The sequence below is a fragment of the Anolis carolinensis genome, chromosome 2 (assembly GCF_035594765.1).
Source record: "Anolis carolinensis isolate JA03-04 chromosome 2, rAnoCar3.1.pri, whole genome shotgun sequence".
Taxonomy (NCBI): domain Eukaryota; kingdom Metazoa; phylum Chordata; class Lepidosauria; order Squamata; family Dactyloidae; genus Anolis; species Anolis carolinensis.
The window spans coordinates 285,081,353-285,097,749 of NC_085842.1; the positions used below are offsets into that span (position 1 = coordinate 285,081,353).

The 16,397-nt window shown below is 37.8% G+C and overlaps 1 protein-coding gene across 3 annotated transcripts in view; it reads right to left on the reverse strand.

Moving 5' to 3' along the window:
- atg10 (autophagy related 10) overlaps positions 1–16,397 on the reverse strand; it is a 131,862-nt gene that overhangs the window by 110,188 nt on the left and 5,277 nt on the right. For all 3 annotated transcript variants that reach the window (XM_008102999.3, XM_062972278.1, XM_062972277.1), the window contains exon 2: positions 13,108–13,230. In XM_008102999.3, the coding sequence (XP_008101206.2) occupies positions 13,108–13,230 (123 nt within the window). The remainder of the gene's footprint in view (positions 1–13,107; positions 13,231–16,397) is intronic.

The following is a 16,397-nucleotide window of genomic DNA, read 5'->3' on the forward strand; positions in this document are numbered from 1 at the left end:
ACTAATGCGGATTTTGCTTTTAAAAGTTCCATTAGAGCAGTGGTTCTCAACCCATGGGTCCCTAGATGTTTTGACCTTCAACTTCCAGAGGTCCTAACAGCTGGTAAAGTGGCTGGAATTTCTGGGAGTTGTAGGCCAAAACATTTGGGGACCCACATGTTGAGAACCACTGAGTTAGAGGGTAAAGAGGGAAGGGGTGACAGGTGGACTTTTAAAAAACTTTTTTTAAAAAGCTTCTTTGTCAGAGGCTTTGTGGTGCAGCTGGTTAAATCACTACAGACCGAGCAGTCATGAGTTCGAAGCCAGCCAAGGTCAGAGTGAGCTCCCAACCATTAAATAGTCTAGCTTGCAGCCCGAAAGACAGTTGCATCTGTCGAGTAGGAAATTTAGGTACCACTTTATGCGAGAAGGAGGCTAATTTAACTAATTTACAACACCATAAAACCTTCCAGCAGCATACAGAAGAATGAGGAAGTACTCCATCGATGTCACAAGTGGACAGTGAAGTGGACAGTGAAGCGGCAGCTCCCCTGTAGCCAGAATTAAGCATACCCTCATGAAGCCGAAAGCTGGAATGTTAAATTGCCTGTCTGTCTATATATGTCATATTGTCCAATGGCATTGAATGTTTGCCATGTATATGTGCATTGTGATCCGCCCCAAGTCCCCTTTGGGGTGAAAAGGGCGGAATATAAATACTGTAAATTAATTAATTAATTAACTGAAGTTAACTGAACAACAGAAATTGGTAAGTAATGTATACAGGATCGAGGCCAAACAAAAATAAACTGCATGAAAGCTTTTCATAATCTGAAATTACACTATGTAACACGATTTTTGTTCCTGCCTTATAAATGTCACTTCCTAATTGGTTCTATCATAAAAACATGGAAAAAGTTTATTAAACTGCAAAAAACTGTTTTTGCGGGACATCCTGCAGCACATTTTGCTATAGTTTTTCAATGAATATCTCACTGAGTCTCAACCAATGCAACATAGTTTGTAGCAGCCAGAAAAATGAAGGTTCTGGAGTATAACAATTACTTTCAAAGTAAGTACCACACAATTAAACAGGAAATAACACTTTCAACCCAGGAACAACAAAAAAATCAAATTTTGTTACATAGTGTTATTTATGCAACCATCAACATTTTTGAGCTGAAAAACACTAATGAAGACCTAAGACTAATTTTAAAAGCATACTACTGACAATAGTCTCATAATGATGGCAAGATTGTATTATTAGTAAAATAAATCTAATTTAAAGGATGGTATTCAGAAAGCAGTATTTTTGAAAAAGGAAGGCTTCTTCTCTTTTCCCATTATACATCTGGACAAAATATATGTATACATAAATAGATCTGGGAGAAATGACCATAAATGAATCTGTTCTTAATATTGTAGCTCATAAAGCAATTTAAAGATGAATTGTCAAATACAGTCAAAATAAAGGAAGGTGATTTTATTTAAACCATAGCTGCTGACCTACTTTTCAGTTAGGTGCAGTACAGATGGCAAAACTGTAAACAGTGACAAAAAAAGTTCAATAGAAATTTCAATAGACGCATTTGACAAGAAGCAAAAAGATATATCCTTCCCATATGTTGTGGAAAATGGCGATGAGAAGTTACCATCTGCAAAACAGGAAAATGTGAAGTGGCACTTTCTAAAATTAAACACAGAAAATATGAAGACCCACAAAACTCAAACTAAAGAGTTCTATAAGAATGTGTGTGTGTGTGTGTGTGTGTGTGTGTTCGAAACTGCTGTCTTACATTTCAAATGTGTTTGAAAAAGTTTGATAAAGTTCAAAAAAGTTATCATATTTTACATTATAACATTTAATTCTCATCAGCCAAGTATTCTTACAAACTATGAAAACACAAAAGTTGTATGAGTATTTCTTATAAGGCACAATTAAGCAACAAGAGAAAAAAATGATAAATATTAATAAAAACAATTTCAGAATGTTTTTTGTATTGACATATGGAGGGGTTAGATAATCATTAATAACATATACATTATTATCATTATGTCCTATTGTTTTTGTGGCCAAAACCCCATGCCACAAATAATATATTTATCAATGAGTTGAAAGAACTGCCACTGATAAAGATATGAAGACAAGTACTGATCAGAAGAGAGTATCTTTAGTTCATATACTGGTAACAGGGATGAATACCCTCCATTATCCACCTTCAAATCTAGAACATTGCACAGGGTTTCCTCTACAAAACAGCCTGTTTGTTGCAACTTAACCATAGAAAAACTGCAAAAACAAAAATAGTATATATTTTAATAAGCTTTCAAATGTAAAATGCTAGATGCCCAGAAAACAATGGGAATATACCTAATCAATTTTAACCTATGAATTTAAACTTACATTTTATTAGCAGCAGAAACATTATTATATAAATCATACCTGAATGGGTGAATAAATATAGTATCTAACATTACTTCTGTTTGATCAGGTATGCTATGTTTCACAGTGAGCAATGCAGTTCCCATAATAATATGTAACACATAAGTCAATGGAATGTGTCTACCACTTCTGTGTCTTCCTTTAGTTAACCTGGCTAATACATATTGTAAGCCCACAGTTAAGCAGCCATTCAGCACTTTTTTTAGCAGGTAAGGCTACAGTCTTGTAAAACTACAGCTTCCAGTATTCCATAGCATTGAGAATGTCTGTTAGTGGTTTACAAATGGATTAACTGCACAGTGGAGATGTACCCTTAGTGCCCCTACTATGCTATGTAACACATTTTGTGGTTGTTAGCAAACTTGGGTCCCCTCAGGGAGAAAGACGGGGTATAAATAAAGTAAATAATAATCTTTGAAGCCAGAGAAACTGTCTTCGATCAAGTATACTCAGACTTCGATAGTAATCTGAAATAATAAGTTTTATTATAATTGTGATGACCCATGGGCAATGTAGTCCCATTCCTGGCACTGTGGTGCCAGATGAAGAGGAAAACTTGGGTTTTTCACCGTTCCAGCCAGAATTGGAACTTTCCCAGCCAGATTTGGAAACCTTGCACCTGCAAGAGATTTGTCTTCCAGAAGTCTGTCAAACAAGCCCCGAGCCACAATCTCCTACGTTTTCTCACCATGCTTTTTGTAAACAACAGAGGGGAGTTCAACAGGCGTCCCGCAGGAGTGCTAGGATAGCTGCTAAGCATTCAGCTGATTAAGCCTGCTTTCCATGGGAAACTTTAAGGAGTCATGCATCTGGACTCAGAGAATAGCTTTCGTTTCTGGTTCTCCAGGGAACTGCTCTTTGGTGGGAAAACTAGATCCTATTTAGGTGCTTTGCCCACAAAGGGATCTTGCGGAGTCAATTCGTCAGCAACTGGAGTAGGTTGTGTGTGGACAGCGCTACTCCGCTTCTAAGCCTTCGTCCCTGTTTCCAAGCCTACGTTCCCGTTCCAGCCTTGTTTACCTCCGCGGACCTTGCCTTGCTTCCTAGGACTCAGCCTTGTTTTCCAGGACTCTGCCTTGCCTTGTTTTCCGGATTTTGCCAAGTATTCCACGGATCTTGTTCTTGCTCCTCGTCCTTGTTGCCTTGTATCAAGCCCTGTTTCAAGTTACTCCCTAGCCTCGCTCAAGTTCCATGGACTAAAGGACCTTGTCATCTCCCCTCACTTTGCCTGGCAAAGTGAGTGTTTCGGTTATTGGATTACAACTTTGGACCTTAATATTTCATATTGGACATTGTTTCTTTGGACTAATTTTGACCTTTCCTGAAAGGTCTATTTCTGGACTATTTCATACACTTGCTTTTATTAACTTTATATATTCCTTCAATAAAGATATTAGATAGAATCTGGCCTCGGTGTATGGTTATTGGTGCTCTGCAGCCTGGGTCGTGACAATAATGCAAATAGAAGACGACCCTTTGACTAGTAATTTACATTAAAAAGCTATTCGGGCTAACTATTCCACTAACAGGATTCTTGTCTTTCTTTTGGGAGGAAGTTCTGGGAGGAGAGAAATGTCCAAAGATTTCAGGTTCTCCAAATGCATCCTATTATCATCTTCATCTTCTCAATTTCCAGGCACTATTTCTATTTATTCACAATGCCTACACAGTTTGAAGGAGACCATACTATTGTGCACTTCACATTTTCCCAAACAGCAAGGGTACAGCTATTCAGATTTTGGTCTTTTTTGGGTGCAATAAGCTTATGAAGTTTCTGTACTATATGCTTTAATTAAAATATACAAACAGAATACATACAAGTAGGCGTAAGCAGCATACACAAACCCCACCTCATATTGGCTATCTCAGATCCCTAGAGAAAACTGCCTTACATTTCAAAGTGCTTCTAGCCTCTAATAATTTAGAGTCCTGAATCTTACCTCAGCTGCTGTCTGCTTTTGTGTACCTTTCCCTGCTTCTGAAAACCTGCTGTTTCTTTTTTCACAGTTTATATCACTTTACCTCCCATAGCAGGAGGCTGCCAGATTAACAATATGTACCAATATGCGAACACCTAAAGTATTATGTATGTAAATATTCTTTCCTAAATATTATGTTAACTTGGAAAATGGACTAAACTAACCTTTAAGTGTCTGTCTCATCTGAATCACAAACTAAGTCTTATTAAATATAACCAGCAGCATGTACAATGCTGACTTTTTGAGCAAACACTTATTCCCAGGGGGAAGCTAGAAAGAATATCGGTATTTTTCAAGAGAACTGTACATCAATTCAGCAATATAGTTTCATTGAAATTCCATATAAGAAAACCAGATGTTTAATTTTCGTCAATGTACAAGTAATTTAAAATCAAATATGGATATTGAACCTTTTTGTTTTGGATCATCCTCTTGTAACAGCAAGTTTAATTACTCTATGTTAAATTCTTTCCCTGAATATGTTATTTTTCACCCAAGAGACAGGAAAACAAGTTTTGCGATGAGTTGTTTCTCCACGTGAGACAGGCTTCTTCCTCATGCCTGATACCTTATAAATTTAAAGGAACATTCTGTACTGTGGAGAAAATATACAAAGTGTTTGTACATTTGTTTTTTGAGTTGTCCCCTCTAGTGAATACCAACCCTCACTTTACTTACACTTCACTTTCTTCCCAGACTGGGAATCAAGGCAGCTCACAAAAGACAGAAAATTACCCCAAAAAGTAAAAACAAAACCCACATATAGTTTAAAATTTACAGAATCTGATATCAAAACATTATTAAACTATCAAAAGTAATTCAAATATTCCTTTAGTACAAATATTAAAAGAAGTCCATAATGAAAAAAGGCCTTTTGTTGCCAACAATATTTCTCAAAGTTTGCTTGAATAGAAAGCTCTTTCTGTGTGACTTCAAGTTGCCTGTTGATTTACGTCAACCATGTGAACTTTATAGGGTTTCTAGGCAAGGAATATTCAGAGGTGGTTTTCCCAGTGACCTTCCTCTGAAATACAGCCTACAGCCTATAGTATTTGCTGGTGGTCTCCCATCCGTAATCATGGATGCCCCTGCCTTTAGCACATTTAAGGTATTTAAGCTGTAGAAAGGCCTTGAACTGCTGCCAAAAATACAGCAAAGAAGGATCCACCCTAACCTCCTTCGATAGTTCCAAAATCTGGAAATAGCCATGGAGGTCCTATCCCGCTTTCCCACCAAATGCATCTCTGGACTCAGTGGGTTAAAGGTGTACTTTCCCTGAAGATCTCAGAGCTCAGGTAGACCCATATTAGAAGACCCAGTCTGTCAGACCACCAGGACCTCAGCCTCAGAAGGTTTTATAGGTCATAAATGCCTAGAAGACATTGAGTGCAGAATATAAAGCTGCTGCTATTCAGATTCTCACTATTTTTAGCTCTAACCGAAATCAGCTCAGAACCTGTGGTGAAAAACATTCCCTGCTCAGTGCAGCTTTCTAATCAGCAGTTAACTAGTCAGAGTCTCCTATCTCTTGGCTTGCCAGACTGAAAACTGCACAAGACTCCTATACTTTTAATGATTGTATAAAAAAAGAAATTTCAGCAGGTGTTGCTTGCCACATAACCATATAACAAGGTTTTTTAAATATATATATATATATACCTCTTTTATACAGTCACTAGCTGTGCCCGGCCACGCGTTGCTGTGGCGAAGTCTGGAGGTATGGGAAATAAAGTATTGAGGAATTGGTGGTAGTTAAGGTCAAGGGTAAAGGTTTTCCCCAGACATTAAGTCCAGTCGTGTCCGACTCTGGAGGTTGGTGCTCATCTCCATTTCTAAGCCGAAGAGCCGGCGTTGTCCGTAGACTCCTCCAAGGTCATGTGGGATGACTACATGGAGCGGCGTTACCTTCCCGCCGGAGCAGTACCTATTGATGCACTCACATTTGCATGTTTTCGAACTTCTGGGTTGGCAGAAGCTGGGGCTAACAGTGGGGGCTCTCTCCGCTCCCCCAAATCAAACCTGTGGCCTTTCGGTCCAGAAGTTCAGCAGCTCAGCGCTTTAACACGCTGCGCCATCAGGGGATATTATTTCCTAAAGGTTGTGAATATACAATATTTCTGATTGGGTTTTTTTGTTTGTTGGAGGCAAGTATGAATGCTGCAATTAGGAAAAATGATTAGGATGTAATGGCCTTGCAGCTTTAAAGCCTGGCTGTTTCCTCCCTGAGTGAATTTTTTGTTGGGAGGTGTTACCTGGCCCTGATTGTTTCCTGTCTGGAATTCCCTTGTTTTCAGAGTGGTGTTGTTTGCAATATTTTATGTGCTTCTACTGTCTGTGGCCCTGAGGATTTGCCAGACTTTGATGATGGGAATACTTTGTTGGGAGGTGTTAGCTGGCCCTGATTGTTTCCTGTGTGGAATTCCCCTGTTTATTTACTGTCCTGGTTTTAGAGATTATATTGTTCTGCATTATTCTATCCCAGTAATTATTTCATATTAAAGAAGAATCTCACTTATCCAACATTCGCTTATACAATGTTCTGGATTATCCAACGCAGTCTGCCTTTTCATAATCAATGTTTTTTGTAGTCAGTGTTTTAAATTCATTGTGATATTTTAGTGGTAAATTTGTAAATACAGTACAGTAGAGTCTCACTTATCCAACATAAACGGGCCGGCAGAACGTTGGATAAGCGAATATGTTGGATAATGAGGAATTAAGGATAACCCTATTAAACATCAAATTAAGTTATGATTTTACAAATTAAGCACCAAAACATCATGTTAGACAACAAATTTGTCAGAAAAAGTAGTTCAGTACACAGTAATGCTATATAGTAATTACTGTATTTATGAATTTAGCACCAAAATATCACGATATATTGAAAGCATTGACTACAAAAATGCGTTGGATAATCCAGAACGTTGGATAAGCGAATGTTGGATAAGTGAGACTCTACTGTAAATACTACATAGCATTACTGCGCATGGAACTACTTTTTCTGTCAAATTTGTTGTATAATATGATGTTTTGGTGCTTAATTTGTATAACCATTACCTAATTTGATGTTTAATTGGCTTTTCCTGAATCCCTTCTTATTATCCAACATATTCACTTATCCTGCCGGCCTGTTTACGTTGGATAAGTGAGAGTCTACTGTATATTTCTAATCTTATATTATCTGCTCAGAACTGGATTATCTGAGGCCCCTTCTTCACAGCTGTATAAAATGCACACTGAAGTGGATTATATGGTAGTGCGGAGTCAAGATAATCCAGTGCAAAGCAGATAACATAAGATTATAAATGGGTTATATAGCTGTGTGGAAGGGCCTTGAGTCTACACTGCCATATAATCCAGTGCAAATCTGATAATCTGTGGAAGAAGTCTAAGTGAGGCCTAAATTTGCCTGTCCCCTAACTGAAACCTGGCTGTCCCTTGGTTGCTAGGCAACCAAGTGGGCAGAGATTAGCCCTCTAAACTGGCAGCAATTGGATAAAAAAAATTATTGCTCTCCCTCTAATTAGGACTTTATTTTTCTTTTCTTTTTGTTGTATCAACCTTGAGGTGTGAATGATGGGTTGTGTTGTCAAATTTTGAGGTTGGGGGGCCTGTAGTTTTGTTGTTTTGTGAATTGCCATGATGCCATCACTCTTTTATATATATAGACTGACAGTAGATGAACTCTCTCTGTAGTTTTCAATCTGGTAACACTACCTTTGGGGAATTATTGTCCATTCCCATGGTTTGTAAGATGTGGGTGCTACAGGGTTCCACCTCATGCTGTTTAACATCTACATGAAGCTGGGCAAGGTCATAAGGAGGTTTGAAGTGAAGTGCCATCAGTGTGCTGGTGGCACTTAGCTCTATTTCTCCTTGTCACTGGAATCAGCTATGGCTGTGCAGGAGGTGGATCAATTCCCAAATGCTGTAATGGGCTGGACGAGGTTAACAAACCAAAGTTGAATCCCAATGGAACAGAGGGTCTGTGGATTGGCAATTCTAAGATTTGTGAAATGGGTAAGCAGCCTGTTCTGAATGGAGCTGCATCACGTCTAAAAGAATAGGATCCAATCTACTGGAGGCTCAAGTGGACTACATAGCTTGGAATGCCTGCTGCCACCTCCAACTGGTGCACTAACTATGACATTTTCTGGACAGAGATAACCTAACCACAGTAGTTCATGTGCTTGTAACATCCCAGTTAGACCACTGTAATGAACTCTATGTGTGATTCCCTTCAAAAAGAATCAGAAGCTGCAGTTAGTGAAAAATGCAGCAGCTCAACTGCCAATTGGAATATACTGACCACATGTAATGTCAATCATTTAACAGCTGTACTAGTAGCTGCCAATACCTTTGCAGTTTGAAATGAAGGTAGCTATGAAGACATTTAAAGCTCTAACAGCTTTGGACATCACTACTTGAAAGAACATCTCTCACAAATGTCCCTGTGTAAGGGCTGAGGTCTGCTGTGGGGAGAAGAAGCCCACTGGTGAAGGCAATACACTGGTTTGGGATATGGAAAAGGACCTTCTCAGCTATGGCCCCAAACTGTGGTAGAGACTATGACAAAGACAAAGAAGCTATGAACATTTAGGCAGTAGAAAGTTGATAAACGCTGGTCACTGTAGTATGTATTTTATGTTGATATGTTTTGATTGTGTTGTACCCACCTCAAGCCATGGGGAGAAGCAAGTAACAAATAAAATTTAGTAGTACAGTAGAGTCTCACTGATCTAACCTACACAGGCCAGCAGAACGTTGGATAAGCAAAAATGTTGGATAATAAGGAGGGATTAAGGAAAAGCCTATTAAATATCCAATGACATTATGATTTTACAAATTAAGCACCAAAACATCATGTTTTACAACAAATTGACAGAAAAAAGCAGTTTAATACACGGTAGCATTATGTAGTAATTACTGCATTTACAAATTTAGTACCAAAACATCACAATGTATTGAAAACATTGACTACAAAAACATTGACTACTAAAAGGCAGACTGCGTTGGATAATCCAGAATGTTGGATAAGCGAATGTTGGATAAGTGAGACTCTGCTGTAGTAGTATTTATAACCACTATTCTGTCAAAATGATGGCATTAAATTTGGGCATTTATTTTATCTATAAAACTTAAACCAAATTGCTCACTGTCTCCAATTGTGGATTCCACCTGATAGCCCAATCTTTTTTAAAAAAGGTTTTCACCATATGAAAAGGATGTGCAGCCAATACACATCTGAATATCCTGAAGTGAAATCATCAAATTGTTTAGCCTTAATTAATAAATGCAAATTTACTAAAATGTCCCTTGGTGTCACAACAAAGATTGCATCCAGGGAAAGTATTATGTCACCTTAAGCTTGTTATAAGGTTGAACTAAACAAATTAAATTTGTTGTCCTTGACAAATAAGTCTAAGCAAAAAGAAATTTAAAAATCAATTGTTTCATATGGCCAGCATTTCTCAGTAAGAATGTCTTTTTAAAGGTATCTGAACTGCACAGTTGATAATGAACAGTAGCTGCATATTAACAGCTTATTTCTCAAAGGAAGTAGAAACAAATTGGGATTTTATTAGCTGTTTCATTAGGTTTTATTTTAGACAAACACACACAGAAAGCATATGTGCAACATCTGATATAAAGAGATTCTATTCAAAACTGTCTCTATGCAGAACCCATTAATTTAGCATTAAACTACTCAACAACCCAACAAATCTAACTATAAATCTAACTCTTTGAATAATCTATCATTTTTGACAGACTTTATTTCATTTGCTCTGATCTTTAAATCAATGTATGGCTTATTCCAGGACATTAGCTCTGTCTTTCATTACATTACTACTATACCCTATCTATATGTACAGAGAATGTCATGGGCTATTTTAGCACTTTGTTCTTCCCAGCATGGCACCTGAAACAAATGAATAGGAGTATTTGTCTGAAAATTTTTGAGCACAAGACAGACTAGTTACTACATACTATTTATATTCCTATTAAAACATAATAAACCACATTAAAAAAACAATGCTAGACAAACCAATTCTGACTTCACATGCAATTGTACATTCAATGAAGGAAACATAATTTTAACCAAAACAGTAACAGAGAAAAAAAGATAATACAATCTTCCATTATTTAGGAAGAAAAACTACAAATTTAGCTGCTCTCTACAAAATTCTCTGATTAAATGTTGGATAAATTGAATTTTTTAATTATCAGAAATTCTTAAATCTCATTGAAGTTTTTGAATATATTTATCCAGTATGTTTATCTATTCATATTTTCATGGGATCAAAAGCCAATATTAAGTACACATGAATTCAACTGTATTTGCACTGATCTTAATGTACACTTATACACAATAAATTCAGTAACACTGAAGGTTCCAGATATGAGATCTTCCTCATCTCTAATTGGAGATTTGACAACTAAAACTGGGACTTCCTGAATGTAAAATTTGTAATCTAGTATCAAATTATGATCTTCATCCATAGCCATCATTATTTCCATTGAATTTACTCTAAAGCTGTTCAAATTAGCACATCTATGCCAAAAGCACACACAGAGCTAGTTGTAAATGTGATGTACTATCAGAGTGTCATAAAGAACTAACATCTTCATTTAAATCCTGCTCAGCCATGATACCCACTAACTGCCTTTGGATAAGTCAGTGGTCACAGAGTTGTTGAGAGGATAAAAAGGGTGGTGGCAGAGATAACAACGCCTATTGTATTGAGCTCCTTTAAAAAAAGTAGGTGGAAGAAACAGCAACCTGAAAATTTGCATCCATATAGTTGGCTCTAATCTAAATAGATATTAAGATATTCACAGTGGAATAAAAATATAACTATGACAAGGTGTCAGGGATTGCAGCACTACCATCCTCTCCTGCCACTTCCACCAAACTAGGGAGGCTGCTAGCAGCTGTGTTGAGCAGTGATGATGGGCTAGTCAGTCAGGCAATAGGAGGATGCTGAATCTTCAACAGGCAGAGATGTAGGACCATACAAATACAGAAGTTGAGACTGCAGCCAGGATGGAAGAGAAGGAAAAAGTGTCATCTTGGATTTGCCCCAGTCTTGGAAGACTGCTGCAAAAGGAGGCAACAGGAAAAGAATACTCACCCAAGAAATAAAGGCTTTCTCATACAAAGGGGGAGGTCAATAAAGACCTCTTCCACAAAACCCCAATGTTTAGTTTCTAATCTAGGAGCCTCTGGTAGCCTAGGGGATAAAAGCCTTGTGACTTGAAGGTTGGGTTGCTGACCTGAAGGCTGCCAGGTTTGAATCCCACCCAGGGAGAGCGCGGATGAGCTCCCTCTATCAGCTCCAGCTCCATTCGGGGACATGAGAGAAGCCTCCCACAAGGATGGTAAAACATCAAAACATCCGGGCGTCCCCTGGGCAATGTCCTTGCAGACGGCCAATTATCTCACTCCAGAAGCAACTCCGGTTGCTCCTGACACGAAAAAAAAAGTTTCTAATCTCATGAGCCCCACCCCCCACCCCCCTTGCCTAGATCCTTCATTCTCGGTTCTGATATCCGAGGGATATTACTCTCTCTACTAGCAAGGAACTGTCTACCATAAGGGGAAACTCTGCAGACCGGTCAAAAGGAGCGTTGGTCCAATGAACCTTGGGAACAGCCAAAGACCCCTGTGGTGAGTGGTTTTCTAGGGCTTGAATCTGCACAAATGTATCCTCCTCAGTGGGCTCGATCATACTGACTTTAAAGAACAGGGAGAACCTGATCCTGTTCAAAGTTAACTTCTTTCAGGCAACCAATACTGATGCAATCTTAAGATTGCCAATTCTGCAAGGAGAAAACTTGCCATATCGATCCCCATAAATGAAAAAAGGATGGGAAAGCTGTGTAATGATTCTGGACCAACAACATTTGTGAATTATAATTTTCTGTTGTGCCTCATGGTAAACCATGAAAACTACAATGTTCCACTCCCTACAGGGTAGTCAGAAGACATCACAATGGCAAAGACAAAATCACTCAGCACTTACTTCTTCTGTCTCCTACAACTGACTCTTCTACACCACCATGCAAAGTCATGTCATAGAGTTTGCTGGAATGTGCTCAAATGGCTCAACCTGATTACAATTAAATACATATTTTATTTAATTCAAAATCCAAAATTCATACATTTTAAAAATATAGCATCTATTTTAATAGTTAAATATGTTATGAAGGTCAAACTTTCAACAGAAGGTTTTAAAATTGAGAATGTTTCCTCTGTAATTGTGTAATCTTTTATGATCCTTTTAAGAATACATAAATGTGCTTTTCGGGGGGAAATCTACATTTCAGAATTTTAAATTCTATTTGAAATACCATAATTTCTGTTTAATATACTTTCAAGGCAGTCCACAAATCAAATATAAATTAAATATCGCCTTTACAAAAACAAAATTAACTACCCAAGTTTTTTAAAAGCAGAGTTCTTGAAAAGTAATAATATAAGCTATTGACGCACTAGTTAGATATCATATTCTTCAGAAGTCATAACCAAAGGCCTTCAAAAGCAAAATCTGGAATTATCACATAATGTGTGAAAAAGTAAAAAGAATACATGGGTATCATAACATTCACCAAGCTTATACAATTTTTTGGAGAACTAGCAAAAAGGCATCTTTATTGGAGGCCAAGAAAAGCATTATTCTTAAAAATTGTAAACACTGTCCATACCTTTATATTTTTCCACTGCCAGTTGTCTCCCATTTGTTGTGAGAACTTGATAAATTCTACACAATCCTGCTTGAATTTATTCTCTTCTAGAAAGAAATCTTGACCTCCCAATGTAAGCGACATCTATTTAAAAAATCAAGCATTAGTACTGGTAGAAACTGTGATCTCTAATCATAACACTAAGATTTGCCAAAGGAAAAGGAAGGAAAGCAGTGCAAGGGGGGTCAACAAACAGTAGGGATTAGACTCACGGCCCAAGGTTTTAGTATCCAGAAACTTCCTGCTTATGAAAATAAATGCTGTTTCCCATGATGTTTTTGTCACTCTTGGCTTTCCCCAATTTTGTACTGTTACTCCATAAAGCCAGCTAATAGGCCCCATGGTAAGGGATCATATGAGTTTAGTCCAAAGCATTCAGAGGGCAGGAGAAGGTTGCTCTGAGCTATAGCAATGTCTTTTGGAGTCCTAATAGCACATAATACAAACAGAAGTTTTCCAGCAGTGCAAACCTTCTAAAAGTGAATGAAAATCTCTTTCTACATGCCATTTTGTTACATTTATTTTAAAAAATTGAATCCACTATTCTTTTACTTTCCACTTTTTTCCCTTTTCTTGCAGTCTTACACTTTTCTTATACACTTAATGTTTTTTGACCCCTGTGGTGTTTGTTTTGCTATCTCTGCACCTTTTCAGAAGATTTCATCTCACTTTCTGTCCCTGTGATAATTGGATTTTGAAAAAAAAAATGCTTGTTGTGGAAACAAGGATTGGTGATAAAGCTTAAGTGGAGACACCTTTTCCCCATGATAATTCTTTCAGGAGTGAATTTCCCTTCCTAGAGGTAGATTTTTCTCACTTCCTGTTGTCTCACTCCCGTTCTTAACTATGATTTTTGGTAAGTTGGATTTTGTAACTTGGGGACTACCTGTACTTTGAGGACTGGGGTGTGATGTAGCTGTTGTTGCAGCCATCACTGCCATTCAATCCTCTTCAGCTGAATTTGTTGACATTTCAAAACCTGGGGTACAAATCTGCTTCCCAATTCCTGCAACCTGGGACACAGTAATATATTGCATTCCAAGTAGCAAAAAGCAAACAAATCAGGTTTTAAGAACCATATACAGTAGAGTCTCACTTGTCCAACATAAACAGGATGGCAGAACGTTGGATAAGCGAATATGTTGGATAATAAGGAGAAATTAACGAAATGCCTATTAAACATCAAATTAGATTATGATTGTACAAATTAAGCACCAAAACATCATGACAGAAACAACAAATTTGACAGAAAAAGTAATTCAATACGCAGTAATGCTATGTAGTAATTACTGTATTTACAAATTTAGCACCAAAACATCACAATGTTTTTGGCATTGACTACAAAAATATTGATTGCTAAAGGGCAGACTACATTGGATAATCCAGAACGTTGGATAAGCGAATGTTGGATAAGTGAGACTACTGTATTAGGTTCCTGCAATGTCCTCCTCTAAAAAGGGAATGTTAAGTCCCCCTTGCTCATTTTCCCCTCTTGTGTAACTCATCTTCCTGGCTAGCTCTTCCAAGGTAATCTACTACAGCCACACTTTTTTCTCAGTTGTTGAAGATTACTCTGTTGAGGCCAACAGGCTAGTGAGTTGTCTTCCTTCTTATCTCTATTTTGCTGTTTCCTCCTGCCCATCATAGAAGGTTCTCTCAACTCTGCAGCTTGGTTGCATCAGCAAGTTGAACCCTCAAGCATCTTACTACCTTCCATTGTATTAGCTAAATTAAAAACATTAATTAATACCGTGTAGGTAAAAATACTGTACAGTTTTTACACCGTCCATAAATAGAACCACATATTTTTAGCAAATCTGTTTACCTAAGATATTTCTGTATTACCTCTCAGCCCCCAGGTGATGAGCAGATGTAGAGTAACAGACCGACTGGAAACTTTAACATAGATCATTGTCTCATTTCCTATGCATGTGCCATAAAACCATTTCAAATGTCCAAGAAAAAGAAAAAAGAATTAAGTATTTTTCAGTTCAAAATATAAAGTGACATCGGACTGGACTCATCTAGGATAGACAATGATGATGCATTTTGTATATTCGGCAAGGCAGAACAGCTTGTTTTTTAAGCCTTTTTCCTACACATTTGGGAGCATACTGGACCGTTATAAACTATTCTACTACCACTTTGACTCATATAGGAGAATAGAGGCAGAACAAGACTGCCATCTCCATAACTCATGTTTCTCAAATGCTTCAAGAGAAATCAGATAGTCCAGGGATCTGGCCTAAACAATCACCTGTGGAAAAGGACACATAATTGTACAGATGAGCCCTTATGTACTGCTTTGGAGCAATGGACCCCCTTGGAAGACAGGAATTTTAGAAATAAGCAGTGCAGAATCATGAAGCTTCTCCTCCCGTTGTTCTTGCTACTACATGTTTTCTCCTCTCCCTAAACTTGCCTTTCCACTCACCCCTTTCAATACTGTTGCCACCTTTACGTATGCTTATATGGTTTTCACTGCTACTGGAGCCCACAAGAACTTGCCTGAGCTTTTGCCATCCTAAGATATATAATGCTTCCTATGATGTGGGCGAACAGAACTCTGTTACTGCAGTAGACCATGCTGAAGGGAACTGGGTCCAAGACTTGCTCCCAAAAAAGCCAGTGCTCACGCCCTTTAAAGGAATGAGAGCTCAAGCTCCATTAAATCCCACTACCGACCCCACAGCATGCAGCCACAACAGCCTCCCTAGCCCAGAAATTCACTAGCAACAAATAAAACTTGCATAATTTTAGCATAATGCATGGTGGCTACATTTTGCCCCAGTCAAACATTTTCACAATCAGTCCCGTGTAAATTACAGTAGTTTACAGGTAGACCAATGAAAAGACATAGGCCAACTTTCTATTTGTAGCCACACCATCATCTCCACCAAGCTAAACATCCTCTTTTGTTTCCAATTGCCCCCTCAAAAAGAGAGAGAACAAGCATGTTCCTTGTTTTCATAAAGAACTGTTACATGGAGTATGATTCTCCATTTCCTAAAAATAAAGTGCAACCCATTAAGATAAAAAAAATGCAAACCAATTATGGAGCCCAACCTAAGAACAAAGCTGCCAAATGTAGTTGAAATAAAACGTCAGGGCTAATCCAAATATATCCTTTAGACCCGAGGATCTACGGAAGAAGTAAGATTGCTAAACAGATAGCACTGTAAGCTTTAATACCGTAAACATGCCAACTATCAGACATAGACCCTTTCTGTTTCAAAAATGTATTTAAGAAA